This window comes from Dromaius novaehollandiae, chromosome W, assembly GCF_036370855.1.
Source record: "Dromaius novaehollandiae isolate bDroNov1 chromosome W, bDroNov1.hap1, whole genome shotgun sequence".
NCBI classification, from domain to species: domain Eukaryota; kingdom Metazoa; phylum Chordata; class Aves; order Casuariiformes; family Dromaiidae; genus Dromaius; species Dromaius novaehollandiae.
This window is the reverse complement of record NC_088130.1, coordinates 29,434,955-29,453,081: the sequence shown is the minus strand read 5'-3', so window position 1 is coordinate 29,453,081 and position 18,127 is coordinate 29,434,955. Positions and strand designations below refer to the sequence as shown.

The following is an 18,127-nucleotide window of genomic DNA, read 5'->3' as shown; positions in this document are numbered from 1 at the left end:
TCACATGTGTACATAGCTGCAGGAGTTGGCTTCAAATACACATTTGGAAATGTTATTACCAGGAGATCCTTTTGAAAGGCAAAATGAGTTGAAAGTGGAGGAAACTGTTGGTAAATTCTAAAGAGCACATACTGTTGAAGGAAGGTGTTCAGCAGGTGCATAGTGTCAGGGTGTGCTGGACCAGACAAAAGTCAGGAAACACTGGCAAAATCACGCTAACAAGTCCGCATAAAATGTGGGAGGTGGCAATAAGCCAGCCAGGAGAGCAGCATTACATCAGATAAAAAAGATGGTAAGCAGAGTGACAAAAAAGAAAGACTATTTGGCATTGTTTGTATTTATAAGACTTCAGCTTTTGTAAAAACATTCTGCAAAATAGCTATTAAGTTCTGAAGGTAATTTACTCATAGTGCTGCACATTCTTGCAGTATAGATGCATAGGTATAAAATGAAAAAAGCCTGTAATATTGTTGGGGGCAATATTTTACTGTTAGGCATTCGTTCTTTTAGAACAAGAGAAAATATAGAAATTTATATTTATATATAAAAGCATTTAATACTGGCTTGGGTAAGTCAGTCAATTCACTGAAGTAATCTAAGGAAGGTACAGTGCTTTCCAAATCATACAGGGACAGGTTATTTTAGCTTCCTTCTTCTATAATTAAATTTTTAGTATTGCAGTGCATTGTTATATAAACACACATTGAAAACTTGGTCTGAAAGGCTCTTTGACTTCAGAAAGCAAAAACATACCTTTCTTTGTAGCATGCTCATAGCTACAACCTTGAGATGAGCTGTTTCTGAAACATAGCAACAGAAGCAACTCCTCCTGTAACATCTTTAATTCAAACAGAAGAAAGGTGCCTGGTAACTCAATATGCATTGTGAACAATCAGGAGAGATGTGCTGCAAGCAAAGCAGCCAGTGCCCAGTCCTCAGCTAGAAAGGACCCCTTGCAAGGTATCTTACCTTTCACATAGCCCTTTGTATGTGCACATGGTTTCAGATAGGGTGTTTTTTCTGGAAAGTTGGGTACTGTACAGGAGTGCCTGCTGGGAAGTGTTTGCCAGGGGGAAATAAAAATATGCCAGTGAGATGATTGGTTTATGAGCAGGGGCCATATGTTTGGTAGAAGAGCTGAAGATGGAACATTGCACGTGATCCAGGATGGAGGATTGCATTATTTTATGGAACTTGGATTTAATGTTATGACATTTTCAACATTCTGTAATCTTCTACTTGGGCTGTGATTATAGGATTTGAGTCCTCTGGATTGATCTTTCCCCAAAATTGTGGACTTATTCCATGAGTTCAGCTGTTACAAGCTGTCTGGCCATGCCTAGAACAGAAGCAAAACCATTTAGTCACTTCTTAGAATCGCGGTGCCCCCTTGTGATGCTAGGAATGAGAAGTAATATCATGGTGCTCTTCTGAATTAAGCATCCTCCTTTTCTCCATATACAATAGAACTGAAAATTTGGGCAATACATTCTTATCTGATCTGTGATTTGGGGGGGGGGGAGTAACAAGTTATTTTCAGCTGTTAAAGCTAGCAGTAGGAAAATGATTTTGCTCTTCAACTTTAGTCTGAAAGTAATTTAGTAGAAATATGCAGCCAAGATGTTTTGCACTAAAAACATGAATTAAACGTCCCTTTCTTTCAGCCAGGCTGGAGGATTAACACTCTCACTGTGCTGTACAGTGACTGCCCTCTGAGTTTTAGTGAGGGAATATTCAGCTTTCTTCTGTAGAGCAAACTTCCTTTCTCACATTTAGTCTTTTTATTTCATACATCTCTATCTCATGCCTGAGGGAAATGTTCTGATTTACCAAGAAGCCTTGCATGTTCTCTCCTCTGTGTTTGTGCAACTCCAATCCCAGGAGGAAGCCGAAAAACACTGGGAAATCTCCCATTTGACAGCAAGGGCGCATGGGGTGCAGACTGGGAGCTACCACCACATCAGGAGAGCTCCCTGTGGCCATCCTCAGGACAAGACTGGACAGCCAGCGGACAGGCCGGACTGTCCTATGGCAGGGACCACCCCAAGGGTTTTATGCAGACGGCGACATATCTTCTGTACGTTGAAGGAGTTATTCTTGTGCCTCTTCCAAATTAGCTGTCAGTAGATGACAACACGAGAACTGTTGCACAAATGCATCTGGTCTTCTTACTCTAAACATCTGTCTGTATTCTTTGCTGTTACCATTACTACTAATCTTAATAGTACGCAGCTACTTTTTATCTGAACTATTTTACTACTCTTTCTGCCACCCCAGATTTCCATTCATCTTTTGCATGATATTTGATTTGCAGATGAGCAACTTGTTTCACATATGCTTTCCCCTTATTGTGAAGATGACTTTATAAATACCCAAGATCTGATTAGTTTTCTGGAATCATATTAGCATTATTTATGCACTGCTAGTTTCATGCCCCTCTAACATAAAAGTTCTGGGTAGTAAAATCATTCACTTCCTTCACCATATTTAATATTTCCATGAAATCACCCATGTTGTGGCTAAAATGAGTTTTCATTATGACAGTTTTTCAATTGTGTTATCCAAAAGGAGATAAATTCAAACAAAAGTCTCTGTTATACAGCTCAGTTAACATAGATGGTATGAGGCTGGTTTTCTAAAGGTTGTTTTTCTAAAGGAAATCTGTTCTGCAGACTTAATAAATCACCTTCTAGGTCATAAGCTAGCATGTAGTGTTCCACCGCCCCAAACATAACAAATTTAACTCTACACCCAATTTGAAAGGTTTTATAAAATAGAATGTTTGCATGATGATTTTTGTCATCCCAGTAAGTGAGCAATAACAAAGGGCTTTTGAGGACAAATCTGTATACAAAATGACCAAAACTTAGAGAAAGGTACAATAGGTCTAAATGAACTGATACTTCAGCTATTTCCTAATACCCTCTCTCCAGCCCAGTTCTGGCATGTATGAATTTGGCATTTGTTTGGCCCTCCTGTTTCAGTCCTGCATGTTTAAAACAGCCTTGCATGCTTTAAGTGCATTTAAAACAGCAGTGTTTTGACAGGGTCCTGAAGGACAACTCTCCTGTATGGTGCTGAGTGCCCCAGCTGCAGTGTGTCAAGCAGCATATGGCAGTGTTTCACACGCTGCCAAAATGCTGAGGGCAGGCTGCTGTCACACAGGTCCTTGCTGGGGCAGGTTCTTACTAAAAAGGCCAAAACAAAACAAAAATAGCATAGCTGTTCAAATGCATGGCAGAATGATCACAGTAACGTTTACCCCTGCTTTCTCTGTCTGCCAGCATAGTCTTTTGAGGACCTTTAGAAGCAGTTTAAATGAAAGGAAAGCTAAAGTTGCTCCAGTCTGTACTGAAGTTTGTTTGAAGTATCCTTGTGGAGAGGAGATTGCAGGATCGGAGGAAAGTGACAGCCAAAGGCCAATTTTCACCCTTCTCTCTTATCTTCCTTCTCACCTCGTCTTCTTAACAAAGCACGTTCCGGAGCCATAGTTCGGGACATAGGCACATTTTTTATATGAGAATTTTGAGTGGTGGAAAGAAACAAGGTTTTTGGATGACTTCATATTATGCAATATGAATTGAAACAATAAAGTAATAAACATTATGTGAGTACTTTTAAAAGGCAGACTTATAATCAGAAAGCTGTAACATTTCACCTCTTCTCCATGTAACAGGAAAAAGCTAAAGGCAGAGCTGTCTGCATTAACTCAGTAAGTGCTCTCAGATAGATGGCACTGAATTATCTGAATTTGAGCTCAAATAAATGGGATCAGACATTTTAATCTGAATCAAAAATCACCGTGGAAAAAAGGTTAAATTTAATGACTTTAAGGGAATGCAGAATGAATCTACAGCACAAAAATTTCTGGGGAAAGATAGACCATGAGGTTGCATCTCATTTGTATAGGTAAATGGTCTGTCAAAGTAATTGCTTTTTTTAAGCATTTTTATTGATAACCAGTAAATCTTAGACTGTTCAAAGGTTTCATTAGATAAGTACCCAGTAGCCTCTTCTCATTTTATTGTGTTAACCCCTTTTATTATTGTTATGTCTTCATTTTTCTCTGTAGTTCTTCTCTTTTAGGATAATAGTGATTCCTCTTAGGTTTATTTCAGTTATATTTTTCTCTTTTCTGTTCGTTTTGCCCTTCTGTGCCTTCACCATTCTTTACTGAAGTATAATTTCTTGATATTGTTAACTTTGCCTTTCTTTTCCATCATGTGGCGTATTTCATGAGATTTTTGATCACTTTGTTGATCTGGCTTTGCTCCTACCAACTAACCTATGTATTGTGACAGGCAGCAACAGGTCTTGCAGGACAATGAAGTCTGATTTCTGTCATTTATGAGCTATCTTGTTTTTGAAACTGATCTTTTTTGTTCAGATTTTATTGATATTTATTGCTTTTTGATTGAATCTGATATATCTCTTTTTGAAATGCTGATTTCAGCAAAAATACTGTCAACGCTGCTTTAACTTCTTTTTACTCAGAATATCTGAAGATTAATAAGAAGAGTTTTCATTAGCCTTGTTCTTTTTTCATTTCAAAACTATTATGGCAGTCTGTATGCTCTCCTCATCTGAACTTTGGCACCTTGACCACAGACACTTTTGTTTCTTCCTTTGCCTGTTGATTAAGCGTACTGAACATCATCTAAAAATACTGCTTATGGTTGGCATGCTCTTGGCTCACTTCCATTTCAAACTTCATATCATTTCTTCTGAGACATAAGTTTTAGCTGATACTACTTTTCAAAAATTTCCTGAAGCCTCCAGACACACCTTCTTGTTTCTGCTTATGGAAGTTAGAATTACTGAGGGACATCAAAAGTAGTAAAGGAATTCAACAGTCACTAAAGTGTGCGCCTTTCAGTAAATTGGCAGCAAACAGTGTCATCTCCTTCATTTCGAGTGCTTGTCTCATCTGTGGTGGCAGCTTCTCTCTTGAGCATGAGTTGGAAGAGTCCTTTGGACTCTTTTTCACATGAACAAGACATAGTCCCTAACTTGGGACTGGGAAAAAAGAGCTCTGACTTGATGCTCCATTCTCTGAATGAAGGCAAACTTAACACAGAAATTGTCTTTGATAAAAGCTCCCCTTGATGTCTTAGTAACTCATTCAGTGTCTTTCAATTTCATCTTCAGTAATGCTAAAAACAGTAATTTACAGAATAAAGAAATGTGTGTTATTGTTTATTTGTAGTCTTTTTAGTGTTTTTTGGTATTTCCTTCCTGTACAGAATGGTAATAATGTCTTTACGCATGTTTATGGTCGTCATCTTATTATCTGACACTGGACAGAATTACTCTAAGCAAATATCTACTTGACTGCAATGTTCTTTCAAGATGAGAAATAGTCAAATTTAAATAATTTTTTGTAAGTGTTTATATATAATACAGTGTTTGGAGTACGACCAATGCATACACTACGAGTTAGATGAAGCACCAGGGCGCACACACTTACGGCTTTATAAATGAAGAAACAACTCAAGCAGTGACGATGGTGCAATTATAATACTGCTTGACTTGAAAGCGTCTATACCTATGCCTTCTAGTGAGAGAATAGTCTCCTCTGAGTGTTTTGCTGGCTGCCTGCTGCTTTCTAAATGCGAATCGATGTAATACTAAAGCTTGCTGGTTCTTAACTCCACCACAGAAAACTTCTCATTTAAAACATTTTCTTTTAAAATGTGCTTTTGCCTTATGTTGTTATTGCTCCAGATGATGTTGCAGGAATTGTTAGCATGGGTATGTCCTAGCTAGGACCAAGCTGTATGTCACTAACCCACTCTGGGAAGTGGGCAAGCATTTCAAAGGTAGGCCAAATCGGCGCCTGTGAAACTCTTGACTTTGGTTAGTGGTGTTAGTACTAAGACTCCTTGTGATTTCAGCATCACTGAGAAACACGTTCTCTTTTTTTTCTGCCAAGGCCTCATCGTTGCAGTACGGACGTGGCCCATGTGCCAGAGAAACTAGAAGACAGATGCATCTGTTAATGTAAATAGGAACTGGACCAAACTTTAGCTGTGATTTTCACAATTGTTAATAAATTAAACTTAAATTTTTTTTGGAATGCAAAGAGCTGTTGACAGTTTTGTGCAGGTGACAAGTTGAGGTATATACCTACAGCCATTCGGGAAGTCTCTACCTGAGCCAAGAGCTAACTATTTGTCTCCTATGTTGTGATTCAGTGCCTTTACTATAATTGTAAAACCAGGTAAGATATGAATGTTTCATAGGTTTTGTGTGTCTATTTGGGTTTTTTTTTCTGTTTTCCTCATGTCAGGGGCATAAAAGGAAACCAAAACGTTTTAGGAAGCAATATAGTTATCAAAATATTCAGAGCACCAAAATGTTTGTCCTAAATGGCAAATAAGTTCATATTATAACAAAGATCTGAAAAACAAATCCTTTTCAGATAATGTACTTCTCGGTTCATCATTGACCTTAGAGATACCTAACAGCTGGAGCAAGGAATATGTTACCCATCCATACACTGTAAGAGGCGACAGAGCCACTGTAGAAGGACTGGTACTGGTTAATATAAAATTATCCTGAATTGGCTAACGTGAATAGATTTTGGCATTGAGACATAGAGGGGTATAAGCACCATATATGTTTTTATTCATTATCCAAGCAATGTCCTGTTTCAGAACTTGTTGGCCGTTTGTCTACATTTCACCCTTTTTGGGAAGTAAATGATGTCCGAGAATGAGCTCTGGGGCAATGTTTTTAAAATGTCGTGACAGCTAAAACTGTACTATTTTGGCAGGCAGGACTGGAATGGGCAGGTTATTCACCTGTGCTCAGGCACCATCCTCAAACATCTTCCCTCACCAGCCAGGGAGTCAGATTTAGCTTCGATATTAGGAAAAACTTTCTTTTAGCAACTTTGGCCAAAAGCCGATTCCTTTTTTATAACAAACTTTGACACCTGGAAGACCCTTATCCTCTTGCTCTTCCATATTCTAGGGTAACATTCTCAATTCCTTCAACCTTTCACCCTTGGTCATGTTTTCTATGTCACGCTTTGTTACTCTGCTTTGAAATTCCTCCACATTTCCAAATCTTTCTTAAGTGTGCTGCCCAAAGCTGGACAGAGGGATCCAGCTGAAGCCTCACCGGGACTTAGTTGGGTGGCTTCATCAATTCCTCCACTGCTGCTCTTCCCCCCCTTTCCCCAGCCACCACATCCTCTGTAGGCGCTCGGCGATTCTCTGCTTTGTCGCCTCCCCCACTAGACAGAAGCCATGAAAAGCGGAAATAGTTTAGTTTGTGCTAATGTTGCCTTACATATTTGTTGGTATAAAAAAAGAACACAAAAACATTTGTTTGAGAGATTAATTTGAACTGCCAATTTATGCATGACCTCTGGAAACAAAGACTATCATTTTTAAAAATGTCTCCTGAAATTAAGCACCTGAAAGATGAGCCTGGCTTTTTGAAAATGATGAGCACTGAACCGTTCTTACAGGCATCAGTGCAGACAGCTGGGTTATCGGTACTTTTGGAGATGTAGCTATTTATTTCGTTTTATCTGCCTTTTAATGTATAATTCCTTATTTAGCTACAAGTTTTTTCCTGTTCTGTGGGTGGTATAGAAACACTGAGTAGGAAGTACAAGGAAAGTAGAAGGGGAGAGAAGCCCTTCATATCAGATGTAAGAAATCTGAAATCTTCCTCTAAGTTCTCCTGTATGCCCTGGTTATCAGAAGTTCTCTCTCACTTTGTAATGATGGAAGGAAAACAGCTTTCCTGAATGATTACAATGCCGCATTTCATTTCTAAAGCGGGTATTAAGTAAAAACTACTTGACTTAGATTCAGATTCAAGCCCAATTCTGTATTTCCTGTTTTCCTTCTTCAGATCATGGGTGGACAGTCAGAGTCATTAGTGGCAGTAACTGCTACTCTCCAATGAATTGTAAAAATGGTCTTAAAATAGGGGAGAATCAGCAAACTGAATCAGATCTATGATGTTTATATTTGTTACTCTTCAGTGCTGTAATATGGAAAATACATATTTACAGAGAAGCATTGCTTTTTAACTGAACAAATGCATCAAAAGAACAAGGGATTGAAATCTACCTCAGTACAGGTATGAGCCAATTTATCTACTCATTGAGAAAGTGTTCCTTGTGGAAACCTTTTGAACAGAGTAATGTCATTTCCTTTAACCAGTTTCTGATTATTTTCCAGTCTTATCTTGCAGAAATGTTATAATTCCATTTTAAGATGACATTTGTGTAAGAATTACTTAAGTGAATAGGTGCAGGAAAAATGTCCATGCCAACCAAAGAATTTTAGATAAATGAACACTTATTATATGCAATCAGAGATTTTAAAAAATGGTAACCTCATACTGACACTGGAACAGATTTTGTAGCCTTTATATAGGCCAATGTATCACTGAGGCTGTACATGATATAACAGGATGCAGCCCACAGGTAACACATGGTACAAAAGTTTTGGATAAAAGCCTGCTAGCAGTAGAATGAAAATGACCCTAAAAAGAGTCTAGTCTTTTTCTGATATTGTGAAATTTATAAAGAATGATCTAAAAATAAAATATAGAAAGGGCATAGAGAAAGAAAGAGAAAGAAAGTAGGGTATTGATAAAGTAATAGAAAGTAAGAATAAAATTTTACCGTTTTTGAAAGCTAAATATATTAAGCAGGCCTTTTGCAAACTAGATTATATGGCTTTGGATTCACCCAATGTTGAAATGCAACCAACTCCACAGTGCGGAGAAATAGTATTTATAGTAGTAATATTAAATAATTACTAAAAATTACAACTTTTAGAATAACTACTTAAATTGATTAGCACAAAAACCAACTGCACTTATCAGTCTGAGAGGAAGGAAGGAAGAAACAGACTTTCTACTCTCAGATTTCAGACTAGGTCGGAGGATGAGTTGAGTGGCCTGTGTAGGAAGGAAGCAGTAAAGCTAAGAATAGGAGAAGTAGTGAATTGAGAGGGAGGGAGAGAAAAAGTCAATTTGTTAAAGTGGGTAAGATCTCAAATTTCTTTGGTCACCAGGAGTCACAAGAGTAGCTTGCATTTAAAATTGCACGAATATTTATTGCACTGGATCCCCATACCCAAGACAAACAAAAGAGAAAGAGACTTCAGTTCTGGGGTGAAGGACCTGGAGAAGTGCCCATTTCTTGCACATTTTGGTTCCTGTTCTGGATTAGCTCTTCCGCCTCCTGGCACTCTCAACCAAGTTTCCTCAGTCATTACTATTCAAGACTTGCAGTTGACTGTGGACTGTGCTGCACCAGAAAGGAGATACCACCTTTCTTTTTTCTTAGCTGAGAGATTAAACTTTTTAAGGGATAATGGCAAATTATGAATGAGAATTTAAAGTATTTTCAGTCTTGATCATCTGAGAATATTTGCAGCAGTATTCACTTGAAGTTTTCACTGCCCAAAGTGGAGACCAGCCTCTTCTCTGATGGCTATTTGGGATGTATAAAAGATCAGTTTGTTCACTGGCATGCCTGCCACCCTTCTCAGAACAGCTATTGAGCCAGAAAAAAGTGTTTCTGCCACACACCAACTTAAACATATCTCCTACCAGGGCAAGGTGAGCCTCTAGCATCAGTCATTCTTGCGGTTAGGACACATTGCCCTCCCCAGGTAGCTGAGATCTGTTTGCATTTGTATTTAAGGGGTAGATTAAGTGTTACCCTAAACCCACGCCTTCAGAAACTTTGAAGACTAGTATTGCTTCAAGATTTGTTCACCAGCCAGTAAGCCTGGGAGTTGGAGAAGTTAAAGCGTAGTACCAAGTTCTAAGAAGGATGTCCCAGGAGTAAAATTCAGTGCATGTGCTTTCCCAATTACATTGCAGGTTGCAGAAATAGAGTAAAAGTTTGTAAGAATTTATGTTACTATTGATGTAGAGCCTGAAAAAGTCATGCATAATGAAAACATTACGAGCAACAGAGGAAGCGTCACACTTTTGTAGTAGAGCAGCATTACAGATGACCAGTGGCTACAGTGAAACCCCCCTGGAAACCTTCCAGTACTCAGAGGGAAGAAAAATGGTAGAAAGACTGGATGGGTGCTGGCAAGCATTACTGCAAATTATTATACATGGATATGCTTGAAGATCACGTGGAAGCTGCTAGTTTCAACTACCCACTATCCATGAGAGCACTGATTACAGGAAATGTGTTATACCAGCTCCACAGACTAACTTTCCTTTTATTTGGTGTTGTGATGTTATGAGTTGTTTTGCTTAGTACTACAAGTCTTCTAGACTCATTTCCTGACAGCATGAGACTTTTCTGTCTCTAGGCTTTGGGAGCAGCTGGCCTGCGACGGGCTCACCTTAGCAGCCACCTTGTCTCAGCATGGCAGCCCGAGCTGGGGGTCCGCTTCTGCCGTTGTCCTGGGCTGCTCATAGAGAATGCTTCTTTCTCCAGCAGTAGTAAAAAGGAAAAATGACAAGTGGCACTTAGAAAATACTTTTTTTTCTTTCTGTGAAGAGACAGATACATCTCAAGTATGTTCATGCATGCTTGGAAAGGTACGATTAAATCAGGCGGCATTTTAAGAGACCTGCTGCTTGATGTCATGGCCCCAAAGAATGCACCATGTGCTAGCTGCCACAATATCTCTTACTTTCTAATATGTGTCTAAAACAATATTCTCTTTATCTGCAAGTAAACAACATATTTACATGCTCATAAAATGTGCTGAAGAGAGACTTGAGTGTACCCAACTGACAGAAAGATCACTCTGGAAATGTTATATGGTGTCGTCTTTGGATTTTTGTATTGAAAAGCTAAATAACTAAAAATTTCTGATGCAATATCATTTCAAAAATGAAATTTAAAATATAATCCATTATAACTAAAAGTGAAAAGCAAAAGTTCTGCAAAAAATGAAGGGCATCTGCAGTCATGCAAGCCTAACTTCATACATTTAAATACCTGAAGTATTAACACTTTCATCAGTATGTATTTTGTTAGGTGTTTGTGTACAATGTAAACTACTGAATCAGCATATTTCAATAAATGCGTATATGCAGCTATAAAAATATGATTCTACACAAATGTGATTAGAATGTGAATAGTGTATTTCACCAATGTCATATGCTTGCTTGCTCCAGCGTGTCATCTTCAATTTGAATCTCTATCTTGCCTTTGTTGATTGTGATCCCTAATTTGGCCTTTTGGCCTATCTGGCTCTTTCATTTAGGTTTCAAAGACAGTATTTAATTAGCTCCTTATTGTCATTGTTTCTTTCTTCTGAACTCTCAATGAAGATTTAGTCTTTCTTCATCCATACTTTTCTTAAGTATCATTCTGTAAGCAAGGTATAATTATGTTTCTTTTTCATAATGACAAAATAAGATATGCCTGTAGGTTTTCCCTCCCCTTATGGAAAAAGGGCAGGCTGAAACTGAAAAATTCTTGTGAAGGAGAAGTTTTGTTTGTCTCAGGTAGGAGTGCTGTTATAATAAGCAAATTGGCACACCTAGCATTTGCCTCCTGTAAAGTGTCACGTGGAAGATGCAAAAATACTATGCAAATGATCTCCCAGGATCATTACTGGACCTAAACTGCAGGGGAATGTTCTTTCAGTTCCCTTTCTTGTTGCCTTGCATAGAGCCAGTTTTGAGTTTTACAGCAGAGTGCCCTTAAAAATAAGTTTGCGTCTTCAGCAAGTAGTATGTCTTATCTCACTTTATTGCTGTTACAAAAGATTAGGCTTTCTATTTGCTAGAATAATATTAATTAAGAATAGATTTGTATTCTCAGTAAGTCTGGTTCCTAGACTTCTGAACAACTACAAGGTAACTGCATGTGACTTAAGCTGTCCATGTATTGTTCATGTGTAATGTAATGTGATGAGTTGTGTGCAAAACACTATTTTCTACAGTAGTTTTTTTAATGCTCTCCTGAAGCACAACCGCACACGTCATTACATTGTGTTTATTTAATGTAAAGTGTAAATTCACAAGGGCTTCATCTTTAATGTCTATGTACTCCTTCTGTTGTGCATTTAAAGGGCAGTGTCTTATCAATACTGACATACAGTTGTCTGAGTCAGGGTGGTCTGATGTTCTAAATACTTTGGGCAGGATGCCAGTTTTGAGCATCTCCTTGCTCTCTCTTGTTTCAAGGAGTCAGGCAATTGGTAGTTCCCCTTCCGGCACTGACATGGCATTGGCAGGAAGCTAGGAACTTCTTTTCTTTGATTTTGGTGAGTGGCGGAGAATACAGAAAAGGAGGCTGCAGTTAAGGGATGTCATTTTTTTCTTTTGAAGTTGTATCTCCTTGGAAAAGAGAGAATAGAATGGATGTTGGCTTTTAGACTGTAAGGTAAAATTAGAAATTCATCAGCTCCAGAGAGAAATGTAAATTGAATCATTACTGCATTACCATATTTTTCTCTGATTTTAGTCATGTACATGGGAAAAACAGAGAAATTCAAATGCTGCTGCTTAAAAGAAACCCACCCTTGTGCCCAGCATGTTTTTGAGGCCACATGCGCAGCGTGATGTTGCCGCTGTTCTGGTGAGGTTGCTCAAGGTCCAGAGAGACAGCCTGTTTCCCGCACCCGCGGGTCAGGGGCTCTCCTTGCTTGTGATGCTGCTGAGCTGTGGGATGTTCAAATTAAACCCCGAGCGCTCTCAACCCAGGGTGCTCTTAGCAGGTCGGCGTTCATGCAGTAGTCCCACATGCTGCCCTGTGCTTTGTGGGTTTTTTTCCCTGCAGTGCATTGTGGAATATATTCTAAAAAATAAAATAATGTGGAAGCAGAGGGTCAAACTAACACAGCTCCCCTCTTTTAGGGGAAAGGACCTACTGGTGGCATTGTTGAGTGCAGGAAGGCAGGTTGGTGGTCCCACTGCAGAGCCTCCTGATCACAGAAGTCATTAGCGAGAACAACATTGTGTGTGTGTCACACGAGATCCCAGAGTTGTCAGCGGGAGCAGCAGAGACTTTTCAGTTTTAGTACCTTTTTACCAAGTTTGAAATTTCTGTCATTAATGTTTCCCGTAGCTTAATAAAGGTTTTAAGCTTAACAGAATTAGTAGACTGTGAATGTTTTTAATGCGTAAAACCCTGTAAAACAAGGTTTCATGTGCTTGCTGTGCCATGGAGGGAGGAGCTACTTAGCAGCAGAATACCAGCAGGAAAGGTGGCACCAGGAGGAAGTCAATATTCTCAGAAATGCTTTTGAGTGCTGAAGACAGGAACCCACGAGCTCAGTAAACTTCATTTCACCGTTGTGGGAACAAGTCCAAGTAATCTTTCCAAGATGATTTAAACAGACTAAAGTCATGGAAGGGCTGGAGGTAAAAATATGCAAAATTAGAGATACAAATCCGTTCAGGGTGAAGCAGTGCAGATGGGATGGTAGCTGAAAGGCTACCAGGAAAAACATTGTTAGCAGTAAGCCCCGCAAAATTACACAGCCAAGAAATCATGGAAAAATCGAATAAGTCCTATTTGAGAAGGTTTGCTTGCTGTTACCTGATACCAGATAGGTAGACTTTAAAAAAAAAAAAAAAAAAAAAGTTATCTGTGAACACAGTGAGTTTTAAGTTAAGTAATTGTAGTTGCTTAGGGTACTCCTATTGTCCACAGTACCATGTTTGCTAGATACATCTCTGATGGATTATAATTTTTGCATTGATTCGTATTGCACGGAAGGTCCTAGAGAGTAAATAGTAATGCTCTTCATATGCATATTAGTCAAAACCTTTCTTGTCATCATAGTGAAACTGTAGGGAATTGCTTCAGAGGTAGTTCAGTATGAGTCTAGTAATTGGCAGAAGAGAAGTGGTGAAAAAATACTGCAAAAGTGGAGTGGGAACAAAGGAGGATAACTTGCTGCCACAGGCCAAATCCTCTGCTGGACACTGGGACAGAAGGTTTCTAGTGGCATTGAAGACTGTTGACTTCAAGCATTACAGGCCTGTTCTTTTCCTGATTCATGGGGCTCTTCCTGCATTGTTTTGTAAAATTAGCTAGTGTGCTTGCAGTAGATCACTTTATAAAATGTATAACTAGGCACCAGAAATACTGCTTCTAGGATAACATATGTATGTGTTTTCTTGAACTTTGAAAAATCAATATGGTATAAAATCAAAACTTCAGGTCAAAGGTACCTTTGATGTAACTTTCTGAGGGAGAATTACTGTGGTTCACAATTACTGCGTATAGTTAGATGTACTGGTAAAAATAGTGTTGGGTTTCTAAACTGGAGCATTACTAAGTTTTAATGATAGAACCTTTATTTACTAACTTTTTATATGTCACTGTGCAAATCAGTATGTTCTGTTGACCTTGTTTAATTGAACTGTGCATTTATATTTGGGTTCATTCTGTAATGGCAGTTTATATTTTGGAAGAAGATGTGATGCAAATCCTGAATCGGCCCCTAAAATCTGTGTCACTGCCGGAGTTCTTCTGAAGGAGTTCTAGTAGTATGCCTGGGCTTTGGGAGGAAAACTGCATTCACCTTTGCTGCCCCTTATGGATATTTCTGAAATACAACATTTCAGAACATTACCTTAACAAGGAAAAATGTTTTCTGGGTTAATGCTTTATCATTATAAGGTTCCAAGGAAATAACATTATTAAAGAAGGAAGTTGGGGTTTTTTTGTTTTTACATAATTGAACTGATGTGAAAGAAAAGGAAAAAGCAGGTTATCAGAGATTTTTGGCACTGATAAATATTGCTGAACTCACCAGAAACTGCACATGGTCAACACATTTAGAAAATCAAGGTACTAAGTGTCATCTATCCAAAATAAACAGAGTATACTGGAAATTTACATTAAGAAGAAAAAAAAATTGTTTTAATTACACCATGAGTGTTTCTGTTGACTACAGAGCCCCCCTGCAAAACTAAAGGCAATTGTTCAGCTTATTATACTCAAAGGACAATTTGCAGCTAGGAAGTTTTGATATCAGCCCTTTTTCTTGAGTCCCACTTTGAACAATTCAGTTGGGGGGGAATAAAGGAGGGCTTGAAAACAGCTTAAGTTAACTATAAATGTGAAAAAGTAGCTCCTAAAGGATACCTGGTTTGTCTGAGGGTGATCCAGATTCCCTGAAGTTTAAGATCTTATAGAATTCCAAAATGCTTCAACTGAAAGTGTATATGTTATGAATTCCTTACTGAATTGATATGTTAACTCCAGCTTCTCATTTAACTGGGAATCACAGATAACCTGGATTACAAATGGGCTGTTTTTTATTCTTTAGGGAGCATTGCAGACTCCCAGGTGTACTTAAATTTGATTATTTTCTAGTTCACTTTTCAAAATAAGCTTTTACTTACACAGTGTATTTACCTTAATCCTTAATGCAATTTCTCATGTTGCTTTTTCTGTAGGATTGTGGAAAAGGGTTATTACAGTGAACGAGATGCTGCTGATGCTGTTAAACAAATCCTGGAGGCGGTTGCTGTGAGTATTATCTAGCATCATATACTCAGCACCTAATCTTTCACCTATAATGGCTCAATAAATACTTAGGTGTGAAAGAAGCAGAGAAGTTTACCGGAGAATAGTCAACACAAGTTCCCTTCAATAATTATTTTTATATTGATTTTTTTTGTTAAGGTAGTGACACTTTGAAGGAGAAGAAGTGACTTTGGATGGCCATTAGCAATACATTTAGTGCTCATCTGTTAGAGTTGAGTGAATGTCTTTGCCTCTATCCAGTGTCAAAAACCTGTGGAGTTCAACACTGATATTTTAGCTCTAAAAGTAATTTGAAATCACTGGCACATATGCAATCTCCCATTCATTTTCTGCAGAATACGTAGCAGTAATTTATTTGGATTCTTAAACAAAAGAGAGTGCATTACTCTTCCTCACACCTTAAAAAGATAATAGATTGACTGAACATGTTAGATGGTGCAGAGGGTTACAAGAATTCAAGTTAAAGATTCCTGCAGAATATTGCCATGAAAATAGTTATGCTTCATTTGCAGTTGTTGCCTGAAAGTGAACCTTCACACTTTTTGATGCTATGCAGAAGCATTCAGAGAAACAATGTTCAAGGACACATAGCAAGAAAGTATGGACTCCTGGGAATGTGGATAGTATAGGTTACAATGTATCTAATCAAAAATTAATTTTCAGCGCTCTTCAAATTACACATACTCAGAATGACAGTAATACTGAGAGAGATCAGAACGAAGTTTGGGGCCAGTAGGTTGTGCAGTGCCTAATATAGGTTCTTCCTCCTTTAAAAATTTCAGGTTTTGTACAATTGTTTCACATTCAAAAAAGAGAGAAACAAGCCTTCCATGGCTCAGCATAGCTTAGAGGAAGGTATAAATGTCTTGGAGACAAGAGGAAGTCTCCTAATAGCTATTTAGTATTGCTGTACATTATCAATATTTCTTAGTTAGTTGTAGCTCTTCCATCTGATTTCACACCAGAGTTCACTAGGCCAGCAGTCAGGTGCTAGGAAAGTACAAAAGCAATTAATTAGTCAAGTGTACAGTCCACACACTAGCATTGATCGCTTCCAGTGCAGAAGAGAGGGGACGTATTGGACAAGGAAAAACAGGCCAGCTGGGACACTCAGAGGCCTTAAGATTAATAGTAATGCAAAGGTGGTTTTACTTTGTGAACATATGATGTTAACTAAGTCTGAGGAGAGATGCACTCTAAAGATTTTGCCTTTTGCAATGCCTGGTAGTCTAACTTCAGAGTCAGTGAATATATTTTGGTTTTATCCAGTGGCACTGTGTGATTGTCTGCAGCAGATGTTTGGAGTGAAGTGGTGAGGTAGGAGAAAGATTGTGAAGACCTTGGAGCAAGGTACAAGTACTCATGGGAGTGCAAATAGTGCAGGTGGGAAGCTGAGTGACTTTGGGTGTATTCCAAAAGTGCCAGACTCTTCAAACAAGCTCCAGCTGTCAATCTCATGCAAAAGAGAGGTCAGTCTGGAGGGCTTTTCCACAGTATAGTGGTGGCCAAAGCAGGATCTGTAGAGATTGCCTAGGGAAATGCAGAATGTGAAAAGAACTCTCTTCAGGATAGGATTGGTGGTGATGATTGACCTCCAACAGAGGTGCCCAAAGGTGAGGAAAAGTGAATATGGTTAGAGTGAAAATGTGATTATTCAGAAAGAAGAGACCGACTCCAGCGTTTTTACCTGGGATGGTAATGAACTATCTCATTGTGGAAAAACTCCCTGTAAATCACCTTTGGTATTGTTTGTAAGCCTGTTCACAGTAATTAAGAAACAAGAACAGGTCTTTACTGCAGTAACATGACACACTGCAAGACCATCATGTTCACTTCATGCTGCTATCTGAATTATTCTGACTGCATACTGAGTCACTCTCATCCAAAGTAATCTAAATTATATATTTAAATTTAGTGCACAGCATAATGCATTCGTATAAGCTTCTTAAATTTAGATCAGATTATTATTTTATGGCCAAATTGTTCTTCCAATAGGAGTGCACCAATTAAGATGTTTCTACATTATTTATCATTCTTTTGCAAAAATTATTTTTTGCTGAAAAATGTTTCAGCTCTTTATTTCTAAAGCCAGGAACCAGATAAGATCTTCAGCTTGTAAGAGTTTCAGTAGCTTGGTTGAAATCAAGGGAACAGAGGTGAACAAAAGATGAAAAGCTGACTTTTGTTTGAGCATGCAATAGTTTAAGTTTGGACTTTTATAGATCCCAGTACTAGATCCCTAGCTAGAAAAGATTCTATTGACTTGTGTTCTTATGGCTGACACTGAACTTCCATGCCAAGGTTGTGAAAACTGTGGAAATGGCAGTTCCCAAATTGGGATCTTGGCAGTTGTGTGAGGATTTCAATTCCAACAAAAATACCATGGCAGAATGTGATTTGAGGGCAGCACTGGAGTTACCACTAGAAACTGTCTGGAAATATTGCTGCAGAAGAACAGTCTTTCCAGAATGAAAGAAAATATATCCGTAGATCATTCTTAAATAATTGTACAACTCACTCAGCAGACCATGGCAGCTAATACCCTACTGACACCAGGTAGAGATTCCTGATCTTTGCAGTCATTCAGCTATTGCTCTTAGCAAGAGAAGCATTCAGCCTTAATTTTGTTAAACTCTTGAGCTAATCTATCTACTTGTTTTATAA

At 38.4% G+C, this 18,127-nt stretch overlaps 1 protein-coding gene across 4 annotated transcripts in view; it reads left to right on the top strand.

The window, feature by feature from the left end:
- The window catches only part of LOC112995231 (calcium/calmodulin-dependent protein kinase type IV), a 173,770-nt gene that overhangs the window by 94,757 nt on the left and 60,886 nt on the right, over positions 1-18,127 (top strand). For all 4 annotated transcript variants that reach the window (XM_064500087.1, XM_064500089.1, XM_026120090.2 and 1 more), the window contains one exon: positions 15,373-15,445. In XM_064500087.1, coding sequence (XP_064356157.1) covers positions 15,373-15,445 — 73 coding nt within the window. The remainder of the gene's footprint in view (positions 1-15,372; positions 15,446-18,127) is intronic.